Source organism: Acomys russatus, chromosome 6 (assembly GCF_903995435.1).
Source record: "Acomys russatus chromosome 6, mAcoRus1.1, whole genome shotgun sequence".
NCBI lineage: Eukaryota > Metazoa > Chordata > Mammalia > Rodentia > Muridae > Acomys > Acomys russatus.
Genome location: NC_067142.1, coordinates 19431748 through 19452234, shown reverse-complemented (window position 1 = coordinate 19452234; position 20487 = coordinate 19431748). Strand labels below are relative to the sequence as shown.

Sequence of the window (20487 nt, the reverse complement as noted above, 5' to 3'; positions counted from 1 at the left end):
AAATGTACGGTACAGTAGGAGACTCACAGAGGACTTGTGTCCTCAGATACATTGACCTCCTTGTCTCCCAGCCTACTACTGTGGACAGAGCAATGTGAGAAGACAGCTCTCCCACTGCTTTACCAACCATATTCTATTTCACTTTGGATACCTAAACATGTATTTACAAAAGTGGAGACTCAAACTTGTACGTAGATACATTGCCCTGCATAAGGGACTATAAAAATGTTTGCCATCTACTTCATTGAATAACCACTAAAAATCCAAATAATAGATAAAGGTTGACATTTGAATACTTGAGATTTTACAACATTTGATTGAATTAACTCATTTTTATCTTCACAACTGGACAAGATAAATCATGATAAGTATCTTCCTGTTGCATTTTCATGGTGTTGGGTCTCTGAGATCACACATCCATAAGCAATGGAGGGACGATGAGCTTAACCTTTACAGCAATTTTCTTCCCACTAGTCACACTGTTACTGAGTATTATAAAATAGTTGTTTTTAGTACACTTGAGTAGCATATGCCCGCTAGGCCTTCCCTTTGCCACAGTGTTTCTTCCACTGCCTGGCCTGCCATCTTCATCCTTGGGGTCATATGTTTTCATAGAACATGCATTCATCTTTCTGTCTCTTTTATCTCCGTTACCTTAATTACTTCAGGGACTCCTTATTACAGTAGTGCACAGTTCTGAAGATGGCCATGCACGGTGAACTCATGCACTGAGCTGTTAACGAATAGGAAAAATTAAACTGTTTTCATGACTTTGAGATCTACTTTTCTGTACATTAAAATCATCTCTGCTGTCCATTATAAAAATATTGAGGAATGCAAAAAATGTGTTCTGTAATCTAAAACATCAGAAATACCAAAAAGTAATGTTTCACTTATTTATAAACCTTTATCACAAGTAGTTTGAGTAGTGTGTTATAAAACTACAGAGTGAACGTCTTACTTTACAAACTGTCGTGATTGCTCCTTTCTGTGTTTGGATCTGCTTTCAATGTTTTGTCCTTTGAGGCTTTGGCATGATGAAAATGACTCGAGTCTCTTTGCCTACTTACCTAGAGCCTCAAGCAACACAAGTGTTCTCATTTCCATCATCCCTTCTTCTCAGGTCAAAGTTCACGTCTGGGGCCCATCTTGCTTCATTTCTTTACTCAGCTTTTATTTTCATCTTCCTCTTAGGTGATTGTATGATTTCCCACTGAGAGCCAAGAAGCAGCATAGTTGTGTGCTTTGCTTCTTGGTCACAAACTGACTGATGGATAAACTTTGACAAGTGTGAGATTCATTTTTATATGTGTGGGTATTTTGCCTGCATGTATATCTGTGCACCATTTACATGCAGGGTCTATGGAGGCCAGAAGAGGGCATCTGATTGTCTCTTAGAACAGCAGTTTTTAATGCCCTGTGGGTTCTAGAAATTGAACGTAGGTCCTCTGGAACAGCAGCCAATACTCTTAACCACTGAGCCATCTCTCAAGCCACAGTGCTTGGTGTTGAGGTGCAGAATTTTGGGCTGAAGCACTAGCAGCAAATACATACACATTATGCAGTAATTGACAATTGATGTATTATAAAGACTAAAATTTGGAGGATGCCATTAAAAAATGATGTTATTTAATCTGTGGGAACGAAAATTATGTATATTTAAAGATTTTTTTAAAAAAAGATTTATTTATTTCTGCAGCATTCTGCCCACCAAAAGAGGGCACCAGATCTCATTATAGGTGGTATGAGCCACCATGTAGTTGCTGAGAATTGAACTCAGGAACTTTGGAAGAACAGACAGTGCTCTTAGCTTCTGAGCCATCTCCCCAGCCCAGTTACCTTAGTTTTTGAGAAGGTGTTTCACTGCACCTGGAGCTCCCTGATTGGCTATATTGGCTAGCCTGCAAGTTCCAGGGACTCTTCTACTCAGCCTTCTCAGTACTAGGATTGTAGGACCACACTGCAGCACTTGATTTTAGGAGCCTTCTGGGGATTGCAAGTCAGGCCATTATACTTGCCTAGCAAGCACTTTACTGAGTGAAGTGAGCCATCTTCCTAGCCTTGCCTGGATGCTTTTCTATATGTAATTTTAGTTTTCCTGCTATAATCTATAAAAAATAAATGTCTATATTTTCAAGATGCTGGGCACATATTTGAACACTTATCTGCATTATATTACAGGCTGACCTCTGTGTCCCTCGATTGAATGAAGGGGACCAAGTGGTACTGATTAATGGTCGGGACATAGCAGAACATACCCACGATCAAGTCGTCTTGTTTATTAAAGCTAGCTGTGAGAGACATTCTGGGGAACTTGTGCTTCTAGTTCGACCTAACGGTAAGTACTCTATTTAGCATTGAGTATTTGTCATAATTTGTTACTATTTATTACTGGACATGGTAGCCAGGATAGCTTCTTTAAACATGTCAGTTTATCATACATGGAGAAAACATCCAAAATCTTGTCTCCCTTATCTCCCATTCATACTCACATTCATTCACCTCTGGTGCACAGTCGCGTTTTACTGTTTTCCCAAAGCTTCGACCTATATACTTTTAGGGTCTGTGTTCTTGCTGTTTCCACTGCTCATAGACAACTCTTTTTTTTTTTTTTTTTTTTGTAACTCATTTTTTTCCTGCACTCAGGAAGGCTTTCTCTGCTTCTACTATATGTAAAGTGGCCTCAACCACTTCTTCAACTACTCTAACAGTGTAGTATATGTACTCAGTGAATATTTGTTTAATGAGTAAGTAGATCTCTCTTGTATTTTTATAATATTCCATAACAAGCTATATAGTTAAAACAAACAAAGAAATATATTATTTCAACTATATTTTCAATAGGTGAAGCCCTCTTACCTAGTCATGTCAAATGCTCATCTGGGTGCGTGCTAGCATTGTCTGCATTTATATTCATTATGGCACTGCTCACAGTAGCAAAGCCATGCAGCCCGTCTGTGCACACCAGCACGCATAAACAGCGTAAGGCACAGGCACTTATGTAGAGTGTTGTATTTGAAAAGTATGAATGTAGAAGGATGTCCTTATTACACTAATGACACAAGAAGAGAGTGGTGAATGTGATTGAAATCCGTTGTATTGGGGCTGGAGAGACGGCTCTGAGGTTAGGAGCACTGGCTGTTCTAAAGGGCCTGAGTTCAACTTCCAGCAACCACATGGTGGCTCACAACCATCTATTCATGAAATCTGGTGTCCTCTTCTGGCATGCAGGCAGAATACTGAATAAATAATAAATAAGTGAATATTAAAAAAAAGAAATCCAGTGTATTCATGTATGAGAAAGTGACAGGGAGATGCACTTTAAAGAAAAGAAAAATACCCTTTTCATCTTTGATCAAAGCAGAGTGTCTTTTCTGTATTTTGTGTTCTTGTCCATGTGTAACCCTAGCATTGGCTTTCCAAGAATATTATAAACAGCCTATTTATTCATTTTGATTCTGAAGAGCTTTTTTGTTCAGACTCCCTGCTGTTTTCTGTGTTCTCCTGATAGTAGTTCCTGTAGCACTCAGTGACAACAATCGGTAGCTGCTGAAGTTTTCCTTGTGTTTAGGCTCTGTGTATGTTCTTACTCAATCCTCGGAGCCACCAAACACGATAGGGAAATTACTCTGAGTTTAGAGTTGAAAATACTTCCAAACACTATTACCTGCTTACAGATTCATGATGGCTACAGAGCCAGGATATGAACAAAAGTCCCTATGATGGCAAAGGCCTTTTTTGCAATTCAGTTGTTTCTCTTAAACTTTAAATTCCAAGAAGAACTCAACTAGAACCTTGTAAAGGATTATTCTAGTCTGAGAGAGACTTATCACATCTTTTTTTTTTTTTTTTTTTTTTTTCTCTCACGGATGTTACATGATGTTTTCTAATCCAGCAAGATGGCTAAGAGGCAGTCACTTGTAGGGAATATGCATGTTTACATATGGATGAACCACTCGTGTATGTTAATAGGTTCCTATGTTAAAGAAGGAAGCTAAGGAGCTAGAGATGGCTCAGCAGTTATGAACACTTGCTGCTTTTACAAAGGACCAGAGTTTGGCTTCCAGCATCTGCATGGTGATTCACAATGGTCTGTCACTCCAGGTCCAGGGGACTAGTGCCCTCTTCTGGCATCCATAGGCACTAGGCATACACTTGGTATAAATGCACACATTTAAGTAAAACATCCTTGTATGTAAAAAATAAAAAATAATTTTCTTTAAAACGGAGCTGAGAGAAGAAGTAAGGATAAGTTGTTGGCCTGACATTTATAGGCCCAGCCTCTGGGATCTGAACTCTTACAGAGCTTAGTGACTAGGTGGAAGAGAGAGAGTGGGGCTGATTTATTTAGCTTTGTGTTCACTTATATGATCGAAGCCAACATATCTTTAGACATAATGGTGTACAGGCTTTTGTCCGTGCTTTTGACTCGAGTCCTAGAAATTAAAAATGGATCTAGTCTGATCTGCAACTCAAAAATCCCTTATTTTCTCTAAATTTGTAAGGATTTATTTATTCTGTGTGTATATGTGTGTCTGTGCCTGCACATGTATGCGCACACGTTTGAACACGCCTGTGTGTTTATGTGCACCACATGAGCACAGGGTTCCAAGAATGTCAGAAGAAGGCATCTGTTCGTTGGAACTAGAATTTCAGGAGGTTTGTGAATTGCCTGCCATTTGGATGTTGGGAGCTGGTCCTAGGTCCTCTGTAAGAGCAGAAAGTGCTCTTAACCACTGAGCCACCTCTCTAGTCCTGCCTCATTTTCTTAATGTGTCCTCCGATTTTAAGCAGGTGGCTAAGGAATCCTTCTTTTCTTCAAAGGAAGAGCAGAAGCCTTTCAACCCACAACCATTCTTGGCTCCTACACAAAGGCATTAGTCAGATATAAGGGAACTGTTAGTTACCAAATCTATAGAAAATATTGATCCATTTCTTACTGAATTCTCTTAAGATTCTCATGTGTATTTTTGTTTTATTTTAGCTGTATATGATGTAGTGGAAGAAAAACTAGAAAGTGAGCCAGACTTCCAGTATATTCCTGCAAAAGCCCCACTAGATAGTGTCCATCAAGATGACCATTCCCTGCGAGAGTCAATGACCCAGCTAGCTGAGGGGCTTGTCACTGGGACCCTGCTGGCACAGTTTGATGTAAGTGGCACTGTTGCGTGACATCGGTGTTGGCTAATGAGCTTGAGGGTGCTGAGGGCCTAACCTATTGTGCATTGTGACTTAAAGGGAAAATGATAGCCTTAGAACGGGTTCACATGAGTTCTGAAAGGTAGCTTTTAAAGATTATTCCCACAATACTAGTTATGGCTATATAAATCAGGGTCTTTTTAAAAGAAGTCTAAAAGCCAGACAGGAAGATGCTCTTGAGCTCAAGGTCAGTCCAGAAGAATGTGTTCCAGGCCAGCCTAAGCTACAGAGTAAGACCCCTCTCAAAAAATAAGAGAGTATTAAAGACATTTTTTTCATGTCTTCTTTCATGTAATTTATTAGCTCTTTTTATGAAAGGTAGAACAGTAGTACATTATAAACTTAAAGCTTGAACAAAACCAAATATGACAGCACACATCATTTGTTGCTGTCACACCCATAGCAGTACAATTTTCCATGAGTTTGAGGCTATCCTGAGCTACAGGTAGCAAAGACCTCATCTCAAAAGATAAAATAAATAGAATAAAACCAAACAAAACCTCCATCTTAAAAAATAACTTTTGGGGGGCTGGAGAGATGGCTCAGTGGTTAAGAGCACTGTCTGTTCTTCCAAAGGTCCTGAGTTCAATTCCCAGCAGCACTTCTGGCATGCAGGCACACATGAAGGCAAAATACTGTATAAATAATAAATACACAAAAATCTCTTTAAAAATAACTTGTATTTCAAGTCTGTACTTTGTAATATTTAATCTTTCTTTAATTTTTGTCTGTACAGTCTTAAACTTTCTCAGATCATTATCTTGGAAGTACAAGAATCCTTCTTGACTGCTAATCTCTTTTTGGTTTGTTTGTTTTGTTTTGTTTGTTTGTTTAAGACAAGGTTTCTCTGTATAGCCCTGCCTCTTCTGGAACTTACTCTGAAGACCAGGCTGGCTCAGAGATCTGCTTGCTTCTGCCTCCCAAGTGCTGGGATTAAAGCCATGTACCACCATTGCCCAGCATGACTGCTAATCTTTATTTTGATTAGTAACTATATAGTGAATTTTGAAAGTCTATATTTAACCAGAAATACCCAGCCTGTGGCACACAGGTTGTATACATCCATGATAGTTATAAATCCAGTCCAAAACATTTATAGATGTCAATCTTCTGTCATAATGAACTTGATCTATTTATCTTTGATAAAACTAGGAATTTCCCCATGTGTTTTTTTAAATATGGCCAACAATATTTGTTGCTTTCCAGTACATGTATATAAATGCTTACTTACAGTAATAAAACATGTATTGGTTCTTTCAAAGAATATCTCAGTTAGTGTATTGTGAACCCTTCTACACTAAAATTAAACCAAATATTCTTTTTAGGTTTGGTATTCAAACTTTGCTGAACAAAATTGTTTTCAGAGTTTTCAAAAATATTATAGATAGAAATGCATATCAGAAACTAAAGAACTGACTACACCTCTGGTTTATACTTACTGTTCTGAAGAGTATTGTAGTGTTCAAAGAGTATGTGAAGTTCATGTTAGAATAGAAGCAAATTTGCCAAAACAAGGCAGAGTTGTTGATGGTCTATTAAACTGTTTCTCTGTTTGTTTGTTTGTTTGTTTGTTTGTTTGTTTTTAAAGCAATTGTATCGGAAAAAACCTGGAATGACAATGTCTTGTGCCAAATTACCTCAGAACATTTCCAAAAATAGATACAGAGATATTTCGCCTTGTAAGTATCCATTAGCTCTTATCATTATAAGCTTAATCTTATAAATAAAACTTTATTAGATTTTTTATGATTGGAGTGTGGCTCAGTGATAGAGCTTTAGTGGTTTAATCCCAAATCCATTGTTTCTTCTTACATGTTTTTAGACGATGCTACACGGGTCCTTTTAAAAGGTAATGAAGACTACATCAATGCAAACTATATAAATGTAAGTTTTTTGTAATGCCTTTGTTATTTGAAATTATTGAAACTATTGTAAATTTTAAGGTAATTCCTTTTTTATTGAAAGCATGACTTTAAATAGTTTGTGCAATTGGTGAACTAGGAAATAGTGAATTATCATTTCTAGGACAAATCGAGGGTTAGATTTTTGTAAATCTATAGTCATATTTTCATCAGCTAGTCAATATATTACCTTATTTATTTAATAATAACACTGTTGATTTGTTAACTTTGACTTCATAGCTAACAGCATTGAAGTATAATTCATGACAGAAGAAAGCTAATGTACATTTTCTCCATGATGAATAATATCATAGCTTTCTTGCTCCTAAGAATACTAGACAGCACTTCACCACTGTGACTGTAGATGGTGCAAGTTCCTACCACAAACACGAAAGTGTGAAGAATATGGTACTGCACAGCACTGCAGGCTGCTTATGCCATAAAGAGGGGAACAAAACAGTTGGCTTATTGGATGTTAGCTGGGAACACACTTATCCAGTGACTCAAATTGTTTGCATCCCTAGTATGCCTACAAATGACTAGCGGAGCCCTCTTCCTGTTTTGAAATTACATGGGAACTTTAGCAATTATGGAGCTATAGAGATTGCAGAGCAGGTAAGCTTGCTGCACAATCATGAGGACCAGAGTTAAGATTCTAACACCTACATAACAAGATGTGTGTCCTATAACCCTGCTTCTGAAGTGTCAAACACAGGAGGATGTTTTGGGCTTGCTGGCCTCCATAACAATTCAGACTCAAGCTCCAGGTGTGTGAGAGACCTTTCCTCAGAAGACTAGGAAGAGAGTGATAGAAGAGGACACGCATGCCTTCTTCTGGCCTTACGTGATGATTTCTAGGCTTTTGTTTTGTTTTGTTTTTAAAGCAAAACTTGAAGAGTAATCTAAAACATAGAAAAATAATTATCAAAACTATCAAACACAGGTAAATGAAAGTATACTCAATTTACCCCAAAAAAGTACAAATCTAAACTATCAGAAATGCTATTATTTCCCTATAAAAGTGAAAGACCAAAAACTTGATAACATATACAAGTCTAGTTAGTTATTTGAAGCCTTCAACTATGCTTTGTGATTCAAATTTTTTATTTTAATTTTTTTGTTTTTTTAAAGAATAGTCTGGCTGGAGAGATGGCTCAGAACTGACTGCTCTTCCAGAGGTCCTGAGTTCAATTCCCAGCAACCACATGGTGGCTCAGAACCATCTATAATGTGATCTGATGCCCTCTTCTAGCCTGCAGGTGTACGTGCAGGCAGAGCACTGCATACATAATAATAAACAAATCTTTAAAAAAAAAAAGAATAGTCAGTCTAGGGCTGGAGAGATGGCTCAGAGGTTAAGGGGAATTACTGCTCCTCCAGAGGTCCTGAGTTCAATTCCCAGAACCCACATGGTGATTCACAACCATCTATAATGTGATGTGATGTCCTTTTCTGGCATGCAGGTATATGTGCAGGCAAAGCATTGTATGCATAATAAATAAATAAATAAATAAATAAATAAATAAAATTTTAAAAAGAAAGAATAGTCCAGGTACCAATGCTATATGAAGTAATGTCCCGACCAGGTTATGGGATAAGGGCCCTTTAATTATTATATTGATATTATAAATATTCTGAGTGGGACTAATATAGTATAAATAACCTTTCGGTCAATCAAAGTCAGATTTTGCTTTTAAATGCTTTCAAGTGAGGCCAAATTTAAAATGTCTTAAAGTCAGGACACGTTTTAAAACACCAAAACAAGTTTTGCATTTCAGACTATTAGGAATTTTAGGGCTATAGCTATATTAACAAGTATCAATGGAACTGCATTCCTGTGTGTTGTTGGTTGAAAAGTAGACGGTTTCTTTGGGGAGCAGTGTAATGTTGTCAGAAGTTGATGTGAACATACATTTTGACCCATCATTCTCCTTTCTTCCTGTTGCCCTTATAGGTAGATATATTTTTACATTTACTAAAAATTGTCATGTTTAGAGAAGTATTCAGTTTAACCTTGCTACTGGTAACAAACATATTAACAGTGCCTTAAATGTTTGTTAAATAAGTAACGGTATATATTTTAGAAGGGCTATTAAAGGAACGAAATTTATGTAATTTGGTATTGTCTTTCAAACAATAGAATTTAGAAAACCATATATACTGCACTACCATTTTTAAAAAACAGTTTCATAGAAAAATAGTTGTATACAGATTGTCTATGTGAAAGAGGTACTAAAAACCTGAGAAACAAATTCCCCTCTGGTGATAACTGGAAGCAGGTTTGGGAGGGAGACCTTGGTATTCTCTAAATTGCTATGTGTGGATATCATCTTGTTGAAGTCAGCCTCAAATGCAGTGCAGTTGTAATTCTCCAGTATTTATTGTCTTGTTTCATTCTAAAAATAATTGTAAGCACACTAATAGCTCTTCATTATTTTATGTGTACAATTCAGCTAAAATAAATAGCAGAATTTTTCTTCCTTAGGAAACTTAATAATAAACTATTATAGGTAGTTTCTAAATTTTCCGTATAAATGTATAGTAGCTGGGAAGCTAGGATACATAGTGAGACCTTATCTTTTAAAAAAAGGAAGAAGAAGAAGAGGAAGAAGAAAAGGTAGCATTTGGAAAATATATGTTTTTAAATCCCTCTTTCACCAATTAAATGATGAATATGTATAACTTTGGACATCGCCAAGAAATTTCTTTTACAGGTGAAATTATTTCACTGATCACAATTTGTTGGGATTAGTTGGGTTCAGTTTAACATTAAACCATAGTAAAAACTAAAGTTTAAAAGTTTTATTTTGATGTCTTTTTCTTTTTAGATGGAAATTCCTTCTTCAAGTATTATAAATCAATACATTGCTTGTCAAGGGCCATTACCACATACTTGTAAAGATTTTTGGCAAATGACTTGGGAACAAGGCTCCTCTATGGTTGTGATGTTGACCACACAAGTTGAACGTGGCAGAGTAAGCTATAGTTGATCTTATATATTACTTGGGCTCTTTATAAATTATGTTGTGTTTATATGCTCAAAATATCACTTTGAAGTCTTTTCAGTCTTCTCTTGTGGTTCCATGATTTGAATCATTACAGCTAGATACTTAAGATTGTGCCTAACTTAATACTTGCAAAATAAATTTTACCATTCTAATCATTGTACTTATTTAGAATCATGCATATCTAAGAGGATCATGTAAGGCTAACAATTAAATTACAAGATCATTTAAAATTTGGCAAAGGATCTAAATAGACAAGTCTCTAAGATGATATATTAGTGTTTATTAAGCACAAAAGTTACTGGATATCAGAAAGGAAATGTAAATCAAAATTGCAGTTAAATACCACAGTATTTAACAGTAGACTGACTAGAATAAAAGGGAGGCAGATAATGACAAATGTTGGTGATAGGGTAGAAAAAATGCAACCCTTGTTGCACTGCTTACAAATTGGTAAACTGGGAGACGAGAGAGGAAGCTACAATCAGGATGTAAAATAAATAAAATTTTTAAAAATTGGTAAACTGTACAGTCACTTTGGAAAAGTGTGACAGTTCTCAGAAAAGTTAAATATAGTAGTATTTCTCTAAGTCGTAAATTTCAATACTCTATATACCCAAGGAATTGAAGACATATCTATTGTAGTTATTTTCATAAAGCAGAGTTTGTTTCTCTTACTTTATTTCTTAACCTGGCTGTCACACAAATAATTGAGACTCTTTTATATTTGTTTATAAAGCTTTACAACACAGTCTTGAGCAGTTTAAGTGTGTTTTTAACCCTTTATGTTATTCTGACGCCATCTTTCTCAAAATCCCCAAGTTATCTGCTTTTTAGTTCTTTTGCTCCAGCTGGATCTTCTTCATCTCTCCTGCACCTCTGCCTGTGGCTGAATCCCATCCTGAATCTCCTACTACCTCCTCCCCTACTTGGCAAGAAGTGCAGCCCTCTTCTGTCACACTTTGGGCGCCAACTATAGGCTTTGATCTTTTAAAAACCTACTTTATTTGGCCTTCTTTAATGATTCTACTTCCCTTCCAACCCACCTACCTTAGATAGGAGAGAAAGATTAATAGGGACAAGAGAAGTAGACCCTTTTTAGACTTAGTTCCTTGGGGCGATTCCATTCTTCATCGTCAGGATTTCAGAAGACCTGTTAAACATCAAACTAGAAATTCAACAAGAGCTATCACAACCACAGCGACTGGACCCAGAACATCAGAGTGTTTTCTGGTGCTTTTCTCTCGAGGAGCGTCTGGGAACGATGCACCTCCAAGCTGTGTGAAGACATAGAAATGCTAAAAGCCAAGCCTTTGGTTTTGGGCTCATATTTATCTCTTCTCAGAGTCTGTACCAGGATGTTTATCAACTGGCAAAGACCATGCCCCCACATTAGGCAGTTCTTGTTCTAGTAGATAAATGTCACGTGCCCTCTCACAAGCCTGTTTCTGGCGGACAAACATCGCACACCCTCACACAAGTCTGTTTCATAACCCACACGTGGGAGCAAAACAAAAAACACGTTTACATCTACTACACATGTCCAAGCATTCACATTACTCAGGAAATGGATATTCACATATTCCAAATAAAATGTAATATATTCAAGTTAGCAAAGAATATTTGGTGGTAATAGTAACTAAAGTACTGATACTAGAATTTGGGTGAGCCTGGAGAACATAAAAGAAGTGAAAAATTCAAATAACAGCAAAAATTATTGTATGATTGGACGTTTATGAAACATACAGGAACATTAATAGATACCTAAGTCCAGGTTTGGGAAAAAGAGTGGAATGGAATAGAATACGTAGCAACTACTAATGAGTATAGGGTTTGTTTTTTTCGGGGGTGAGGGTTAACAATGAAAATGTTCTAAAAGTGGTTAAGGTAATGGTTACACAGTTCTATGAAGTGTACTAAAAGCAGTCGCATTTAAATGGATCAGCTGTATAGAAGTAGGGCTGGGGTTATATAGTTTACACACATACACATGTGCACACATATCTGTGGTAAACTCTAATCAGAATATAGCCAAACAGATTGTTTATTTTTATTATGAAGAGTTTTTAAAATGAAAGTGAAAAATGACCAGGCAAGAGGGTTCAGTCAGTAAAGTGCTTGCCATGCAAGCATGGGGACCTGAGTTGAGATCCCAGCACCCATGTAACGTTTAGATCTGGTGGCATGTCTCTGAAACCCTAGAGCTGGAGGGGCAGGGCAGAGACAAGCAGATCTCCGCGCTCGTTGTCCAACCTGCTAGCCTAGCCAAGTTGATGAGTGCCAAGTACAATGACAGACCTTTTCTCAAGAAAACAAGGTAGAGTGAAGGAAGACACCCACCATTGACCAGTGTGCTACATGCGTGCACATGTACACTCATATGTGCACACACAGACACATTCATACAATGTACACATGTACACACAAAATTATTAGTAGGTAGAAGATCTAAGTGAAAGGTGTATCAGAACTATTTTCAGTAAATTTGAAAAGTTCTTAAAAATTAAAATATTTTGAAAGTTGGAGATTTTAAATTCCTACATCTAAGTATATAATTTTATATATTCAATCTGTTGATAATCAGGTTAAATGTCACCAGTATTGGCCAGAACCCACAGGAAGCTCATCCTATGGATGCTATCAAGTCACCTGCCACTCTGAAGAAGGAAACCCTGCCTATATCTTCAGGAAGATGACACTGTTTAACCAAGAGGTAAGAAGTCAAGAGTATGTGTTCATAAGACTGCTGTAAAGACTTTGAAAGCTGAAAATGTTTTCAGTCTGAGCAGTATTACTGGGAAATAAAGATTACTCAACTGGTGGCTGGAAAGATGGCTCAGCAGTTAAGAACACTGGCACAATCATAAGGACCAGAGTTCAGATCCTAGCACCTGTATCACAAGTTGGACACATCTAGAAGTGCCTGTGACCTCAGCTCTGAGAAACCAGAGACAGAAGGAACCCTGAGCTTTCTGGGTTCCACCATAGCTGAGAACAAGGGCCAGGCTCAGAGGAATATGTAGAGGTTAATAAAGGAGGATGGCTGGTGACTCTTATGTCCTACACATATGCATCGTGTGCACACACACATCATAAAGACACATGCACACATACAAGCAAGTGTCCGCTGTTTGCTTTAACAGGGCACTTGACATTTCATGAGTATTACTCTGCCATATTATAATAATATTATAATAAATGTATGTTCCAGTTCTAGTGGTAAATGTGATCAGTAAAAAAAAGAGTTTGCCTATTTATAACATTTGCTTATAAAAAAAATTCAACTGCAGTTAGTATTAGTAAAGAAAGTATTTGGGTGTGTTGGAGGCAATAGGTAAAGCTATTGAAAGATACCAAGTTGTTTTACTCTTTTCAAATAATAGAGAAGAGCAACATCACAATCTTGGCAATACAAGGAAAGAAAAAGACATAGGACTTTTTGACAGCAAATAGATTGCAGCTTTCTGGCTGCTAGCTCTTCTTAGTTCTACCACAGTCATTCCTCTTGACTTCCAAAGCCAAAAGTGGGTACGATTAATGAGTAATGGTTTGGTACCATAGTTGGAACATACATTTAGAGGACATCGTGCTGCTAGTCCAAGCAGGCTCTAGAGACAGTGTGCCTCATATTCACTGCCTGAAATTCAATCTTTCCCTGACAGCTCCCCATCATATTGTTATTGTTCCTTTTGTTTTTGAGATGGGTTATTACTACATAGGGCTGGCCTGGAACTCTATATAGTCTTGGGTGTTCAGAAACTCATGCTGCCTCTCCTTCCTAAGTGCTAGAATTAAATACTTGCTCCACTTGCACACTTAGTAACACCACCTGCCATTTTAAAGGTGGCCAAAGGAATGGAGTAACTGCAGCACAAGCTGTGAAGGACCAGGTTTTTTCCATCAGTGGTTACACCTTTGAAAGGGAGAATTACCTCTCCTCCGAGGGTGGTGTGGCATGGCTAATGACAGCTGAGGTAGGTAGAGCCTCTCTTCCAACCAGTAGGGAAGGAGCCGGATGATGTGCTAACATGTAGAAAGGAAGTCTGGCATGGAATGAAGCCAAAGTTATGGGGAAAGTTAAAATGTATTCCAATAAGGATAAATTAAGGATTTGGTCACATACTGTCTAGCTTACACTATAATATACCAATCTGTAAGTTGAACCATTAAGATTTTAATCTTTTTCCCAAATAGATAACCAAGAGTTAGGCAGGTAGGTGTGCATGCATGTGTATGTGCATATAATGATTTCTGTCTTCAACACGGTTCTTTTTCTTTTTAAGAGTCTAACTGTACTTGATACCCTATGGCCATATAGTGGGGGAAGAGGTCCCCCTCAGTCTTAGACCTAGGGGAGGAGAATAGGGTGAAAGTGGGAGGGAGGGAGGAATGGGAGGATACAAGTGATGAGATAACAATTAAGTTGTGATCTGAATAAATTAATAAAATTAAAATTAAAATTAAAACAAAACAAAACAAAAGAGTCTAACTATAGCTATGTAGCCAGGCTGTGTACCCTGAATACCTCAGAACTATGCAAAGATAAATTAATTTTTAAAGTTTGAACCAAATATAATCGACAAAACAAATTTTCTCCAAACAGAATTGCACATATATTGATAAATAATGGACAGACAACTACCACTCCCAAGTCTTGATTAATTTTTACTTTTATTGAAGAGACTCTAGCCAGCCTGAGCATGGCAGACTTGTCTGTGGCAGGCTTTGCTCTCATTCTCTCTGCCTTGTTAGATTGCATCCCTAAACCTAGCTACTTCCTATTTGGCTACTTCCTCATCCTGAGGCTGACTACCAAGGTCCAGCTATCAAAGTATTGAAGTCCAGCAATCAAAAGCCCCCTTTGACTCTCATAATTAACATGCCCAATTAAAATTAAACACCTTATCCTAACACAGAGTTTTCCATTTTCCCTTTATAAACTGCCACTTTCTTATGGCCTGGTCTGTCTCCAGACAGTCTTGTAGCAATGCACTCCTCTTCCCCCTCCCACAGGACAGCTACTCCTTCCTCTTCTTCCTCATCCTCTATCTCCTGTCTTTGTCTCTTATTCTTTGCCCTCCATCACTCTGGGACAAGTAAATCTCCTTTTTGCTAAGAATTTGGTCTTGGGAGTCCTGAGCTGATACTGATCCTTTCACTCATGATCTCTATTATAAAATTGCCATCCCCAGATTGAATAATGTTAAATGATAGTTATCTGTTTTTTATTTATTTTACTTTTATTTATTTATTTATTTTTGTGGGGGTTTTTTGAGACAGGGTTTCTCTGTGTAGCCTTGCCTACCTTGGACTCACTTTGTACACCAGGCTGGCCTTGAATTCACAAAGGTCCACCTGCCTCTGCCTCCCGAGTGTTGGGATTAAAGGGGTGCGCCACCACGCCTGGCTTGATAGTTGTCTGTTCTAAAGTCTATGAATTGGTTTCATATGATTTAGTCATTTCATAAAGCCTTGAAACCTAAAGATGTGTGGAGCTGTCAGTGTTATTTCATTTTTCACAGAAAGAAGGAAGCTCTAAAATAGTAAATGCCATAACTGACAGAATCAAGATTTGAGGATTTGGGCCAAGGTTTTTACTTTCATTATATCCACCATTGCTCCCTCCCTCACCAAGTAGAATTAATCCTTATTTGACTTGGCATTCTTATGACTTCTAATTTTTATTTTTTACTTTGTTGTTGTTTTGTTTTGTTTTCCAAGACAAGGTGTCTCTGTGTAGCCCTGGCTGTCCTAGAACTTGCTCTGTAGACCAGGCTGGCCGAGAGCTCTCGAGAACTCTCAGAGATCCGCTTGCCTGGGCCTTCCAAGTACTGGGATTAAACGCATGTGCTACCATGCCTGGCCTAATTTTAAACCTATGTCTAGTTGGGAGTCTTTTATTTAAAATTTTCATAACACTTATTTATGTGTGTGCAAGTGCTTCTGCTTCTGCCATGGTGCATCTGTGGAGGTCAGAAGACACTTGGAGGAATCTAGTCTGTCCCACTACGTGGATGTGATTAGATAATCATTCTTGGCCACAATTGCTGAGCTGTTTCACTCTTCTGGGGCTTTCCCCCCTCTAATCCCCGTAATTTCATTTGTGTCATGTAAAATTTGTCTCAATTTTTGTTCATACTCACACAAAAGTTTTTACTTTACCATCTTTTTTCACCTGGAATATTAGGTAATCTTTTAAGCCGTTCTCTGTCCTTAATTTATTTCTGCCTATTTATTTGATTGCCATATTCAAAATACTTTACAGATACAAAAATTGAGTTATAAAAGTATAACAGTGTAGGTGGGAGGTGGTGGCACACACCTCATTAGTCCCAGCACTCAGGAGGCAGAAGCAAGCAGATCTCTAGGAGTTTAGGCCAGCTTGGTGTACAGAGGGCGTCAGAGCACAGCCAAGGCTACACAAAGGCACTCTGTCAGGGTGGGGTGGAACACTAGTGCTTAAAAGTACGTACAACTCTTTCTGCGATGTATTTTCTCGCTAAAATGAAAATGACATGAATGTTTATATTTTAAAGGTTATTTCTGAGTCAAAGTGTGTAACTTTTCATTTTCATACAGAAACATGAGAGTCGGCCGCTCACCCAGATTCAGTACATAGCCTGGCCTGACCATGGAGTGCCTGATGATTCAAGTGACTTTCTGGATTTCGTTTGTCATGTACGAAACAAGAGGGCTGGAAAGGAAGAGCCAATTGTTGTTCATTGCAGGTATTTTATTTCCTATCCTTAAAAAAATGAATAATTGACTGCTTGGGAAATTCATCCTGAATTTTGGCCTTTTGTTCTGATTAATACTGTGGTAGTTAGAAGGTGGACAAAGGAAAAATTCTAATATAACAATATCAGAAACTATGGAAAGGGATAAAAACAATATCTATTTTTCTGATTCTTTTCTGATTTTAATATCTCTTAAATTGGAATGTGTCTTATAATTGATTACATAGTAGATATGATGAAATTCTAGCCTTATCTCCATGTTTGTATTGCTATAACAAGATACTAAAAACTGGATAATTTATAAAAGCAGGACTGTATTTTTCAGTTTTGGATTGCAAGACTAAGTGGCCAGCAGAGGTTCCTAGTGCACAGACAAGGGGAGCTAATAAAGTGAAGACAGCCCTGTAGGCCTCTGAAGCTTAGCCAGTATGAAGAGCATTAGATCCAAAATGTCATCCTTCTTTTTACCCTTGGGTTTCCTCTGGATTTTTCCCTACTATACTTTCAGTGGCATTTTAACTTTATCTTACTGTTTTCTTTTCTTATTTTAACATGTTTGAGAAAAGGTCTTATGCAATGCAAAATGGTTTGAGTTTTTTTGTTTTGTCGTTTTGTTTTTTCAAAACAGGGTTCCTCTGTGTAGCCGTGGCTATCCTGGACTCACTTTATAAACCAAGCTGGCCTTGAATTCACAGAGATCCTCCTGCCTCTGCGTCCCTAGTGCTGGGTTTAAAGGCGTGCGCCAACATGCCTGGCTCCAACCTGGGGCTATACTCCTATTGTAAATATGTTTATCTTTCAGGGGCTTTTTCTTTTCTTGTTTTTACTTTTATTTTTTATTGTTTTGTTTTTTGAGACAGAGTTTCTCTGTGTAGCCTTGGCTGTCTTGGACCCTTTGTAGACCAGGCTGGCCTTGAACACACAGTGATTCACCTGCCTCTGCCTCCCAAGTGCTGTGATTACAGGCATCAGCTACCACGCCTGACCTTTTCTTGTTTTTACTCTCCTTTTTTTCTTATCCCTTTTTTTATGCTTCTTATTGATGTGTGTGTGTGTGTGTGTGTGTGAGAGAGAGAGAGAGAGAGAGAGAAAGAGAGAGAGAGAGAGAGAGAGAGAGAGAGAGAGAAGGAGGGAGGGAGAGAGGGAGAGAGAGAGGGAGAGAGAGAGATGTTCACGTCATGCATCCCAATTCCACTCATCCTGTTCCCCCATCCCTCTTATAGCCACCCTCTGTGCTTAACCACCCCCAAAAACAGAACCAAAAAACATCTTGCCAAGGAAGCTACAAAGTCTCACAGTGTGTCACACAATACGCCCTTTTCCCCCAAACAGCTTTATTTACAAGTGTTTATTGCAATGAGTCATTGGTCTGGTTTGGGGCCTCTGGCTTCTGCTACACCATCAATACTGGACTCCTCTCCGATATTCTTTTGTTGGCCTGTGTCATGGAGATCCTGTAGCCTTGATTCTGTAGGGCCTGGCCCTTCCTACAACTCCCATCAGCTCATAGATGGGGTAGATGTTGGGGTGGGCCAACTCAAAAGCCCTGGATCTGGGCCTCAGTGGTTAGCTGAGTTGGTCAGCCCTCTGGCTCTCTTGTGCCCATGCTACTAGGGCCAGCTCTCACATTTTTCCCAAATGAGGGGTTCCTCCTCCCTTTTATAACTTGTCTCTACTCTTCTTTTTCCTTTTACTTAATATTTTTTCTTGTGTCTGTTTTCTCTCCTTTCTTGTATTCTTTCTTTATCTCATCAATTACTATTTTCACCTTTGCTCTAAATGATTTTTAATTCAACAGCACGCTTTGCATTAGTTTTACCTGTTTCTCTTCTTTGCTCATTAAAAGTATATTATGAACTTTGATCAATTTTAACTGTATTTCTCCATTACATTTGGTGTGATGTTATCAATTTGTTTTTGTCTCCCTGAGTGGTATTGGGGATTTAGTCTGTAACAGTAGGCTACTCACTAGGAAGATTCCTAAATGAAACTGGAAGAAAAGTCCACAACAGAAGCACAAATTAGGACACCGAAATACTCTTCGACTAGTAAATTCAGCGATACTAAGACATATAAAATGTTGAGTGAATTCAAACATTTTCCTGTAAAAATAATTAGTGACTTCAAGGAAAATACAAATAAGCAGATGAGTGAACTAAGGACTTCATTGGGACTTGGAAAGAAATCTGGCAACATTAGGACGAAAGTAAGCAAAGTGGATAGAAAAGTTAGTTTGCACATGAAAGTAGAAATGTTGGAAATGAAAACCTTGGTAGAGCAAATTTTTAATAAAATATGGAACATAGAAAGCATCACTAGTAGACTAGACCAAGCAGCAACAACAAAAGTGTGTCAGGATGTGGACAAGGTTAAAGAGCACTATACAAACGGGGTTAGAAACAAAGGGCACGGCCACAGCTTTCAAAAACTGTAGGATGTGACCAGAGTCAGAACCTCGGGGTCTGTGCAGTATAGAATGAGTCAACATATAAAAGCTACTGATCTAGAAAACCTACTCAATGAAATTATAGCAGTTTCCCAAATCTAGGGGAAAAGTGAACATCTAAATCCAAGATGTATTTAGAACCCCAAACTACATGACCAGAAAAGAACTTCTCCATGGTATAATGTACTCAACATGCCAGGAGTATATAACAAATAGGAATATTAAAAACTGTAGGCATAGTAGAGCATAACCTCAATACAAAGGCAGTAGAATCTTTGTATTTTAAGGCCAGCCAGTACTACATAGTAAGTCCCTTTTTCAAGCAGAACAAAAACCATAGGAGAAAAACATCAGCTTATAACAGCAAGCATAGAGACTGGAGAGATGGTTCTGCAGTTAAAAACACTGACTGCTGGTACAGAGAGCCCAGGTTTGATTCCCAGCACCCATACTGTAGCTCATAACTATAAATGTAGTACCAGGGGCTTCAATGCCCTTTTCTGATTTCCTTGGGCCAGGGATGCATGTGATGCACACACTTAAATGCAGACAAAACACTTAAACACATACCACAAAATAAATTTAATCTAAAGGACAAGATTGATACAGTAAACTGTTGGGGGTGAGGGAAGCACATCAAATCTTGTAACAGAAAATTTAAAAGTCAGAAAGGCATGGAATAGTATATTTCATGTTCTGAAAGTGAATAACCGTTAAAACTGCTATATCTAACAAAGCTACCTTATAATATAAACAGAAATAGGGACTTTTCAGCACTAAAACAGTTCATGGCCACTAAGTCAGCATTGCAAAAGATAATACTTAAAGGTATCCTAAACACAGGGGAGTAGGAAAGATAGATCAGTGAAGAGAGCACAGGAAGGAGTTAGTTTCATGAGAGGATTAAATGAGCTTACTGCTTCCATCTGCTAACTTAGACCTAGTCCTGTTAGCTTCTAGCTTCTGTACAATCTAATCTAGGCCTAGAATATTTTCAGCCTCTTGAGACTTACTCTACGAAATTAGCTCACCCTTTCTAGCTCTTTCTGAACTCTTGTTGGCTGATTCAACTCAGCTGTTCTGGCTCAAACAATTCTCCTAGCTGACTGATTCAAACTGGCTTCTCTCAGCTTCTGACTGAATTGTTCTGCTTGGCTTCAAATTAACTTTTGCAACCTGTTCTGATCTTCTGGTTCCTT

The 20487-nt window shown here is 37.9% G+C and overlaps 1 protein-coding gene across 2 annotated transcripts in view; it reads left to right on the top strand.

The window, feature by feature from the left end:
- Positions 1–20487, top strand: part of Ptpn4 (protein tyrosine phosphatase non-receptor type 4) — a 149824-nt gene that overhangs the window by 120768 nt on the left and 8569 nt on the right. For both annotated transcript variants that reach the window (XM_051147265.1, XM_051147264.1), the window contains exons 19-25: positions 2182–2338; positions 4985–5151; positions 6788–6878; positions 7022–7083; positions 9929–10075; positions 12690–12818; positions 16685–16833. In XM_051147265.1, the coding sequence (XP_051003222.1) occupies positions 2182–2338; positions 4985–5151; positions 6788–6878; positions 7022–7083; positions 9929–10075; positions 12690–12818; positions 16685–16833 (902 nt within the window). The remainder of the gene's footprint in view (positions 1–2181; positions 2339–4984; positions 5152–6787; positions 6879–7021; positions 7084–9928; positions 10076–12689; positions 12819–16684; positions 16834–20487) is intronic.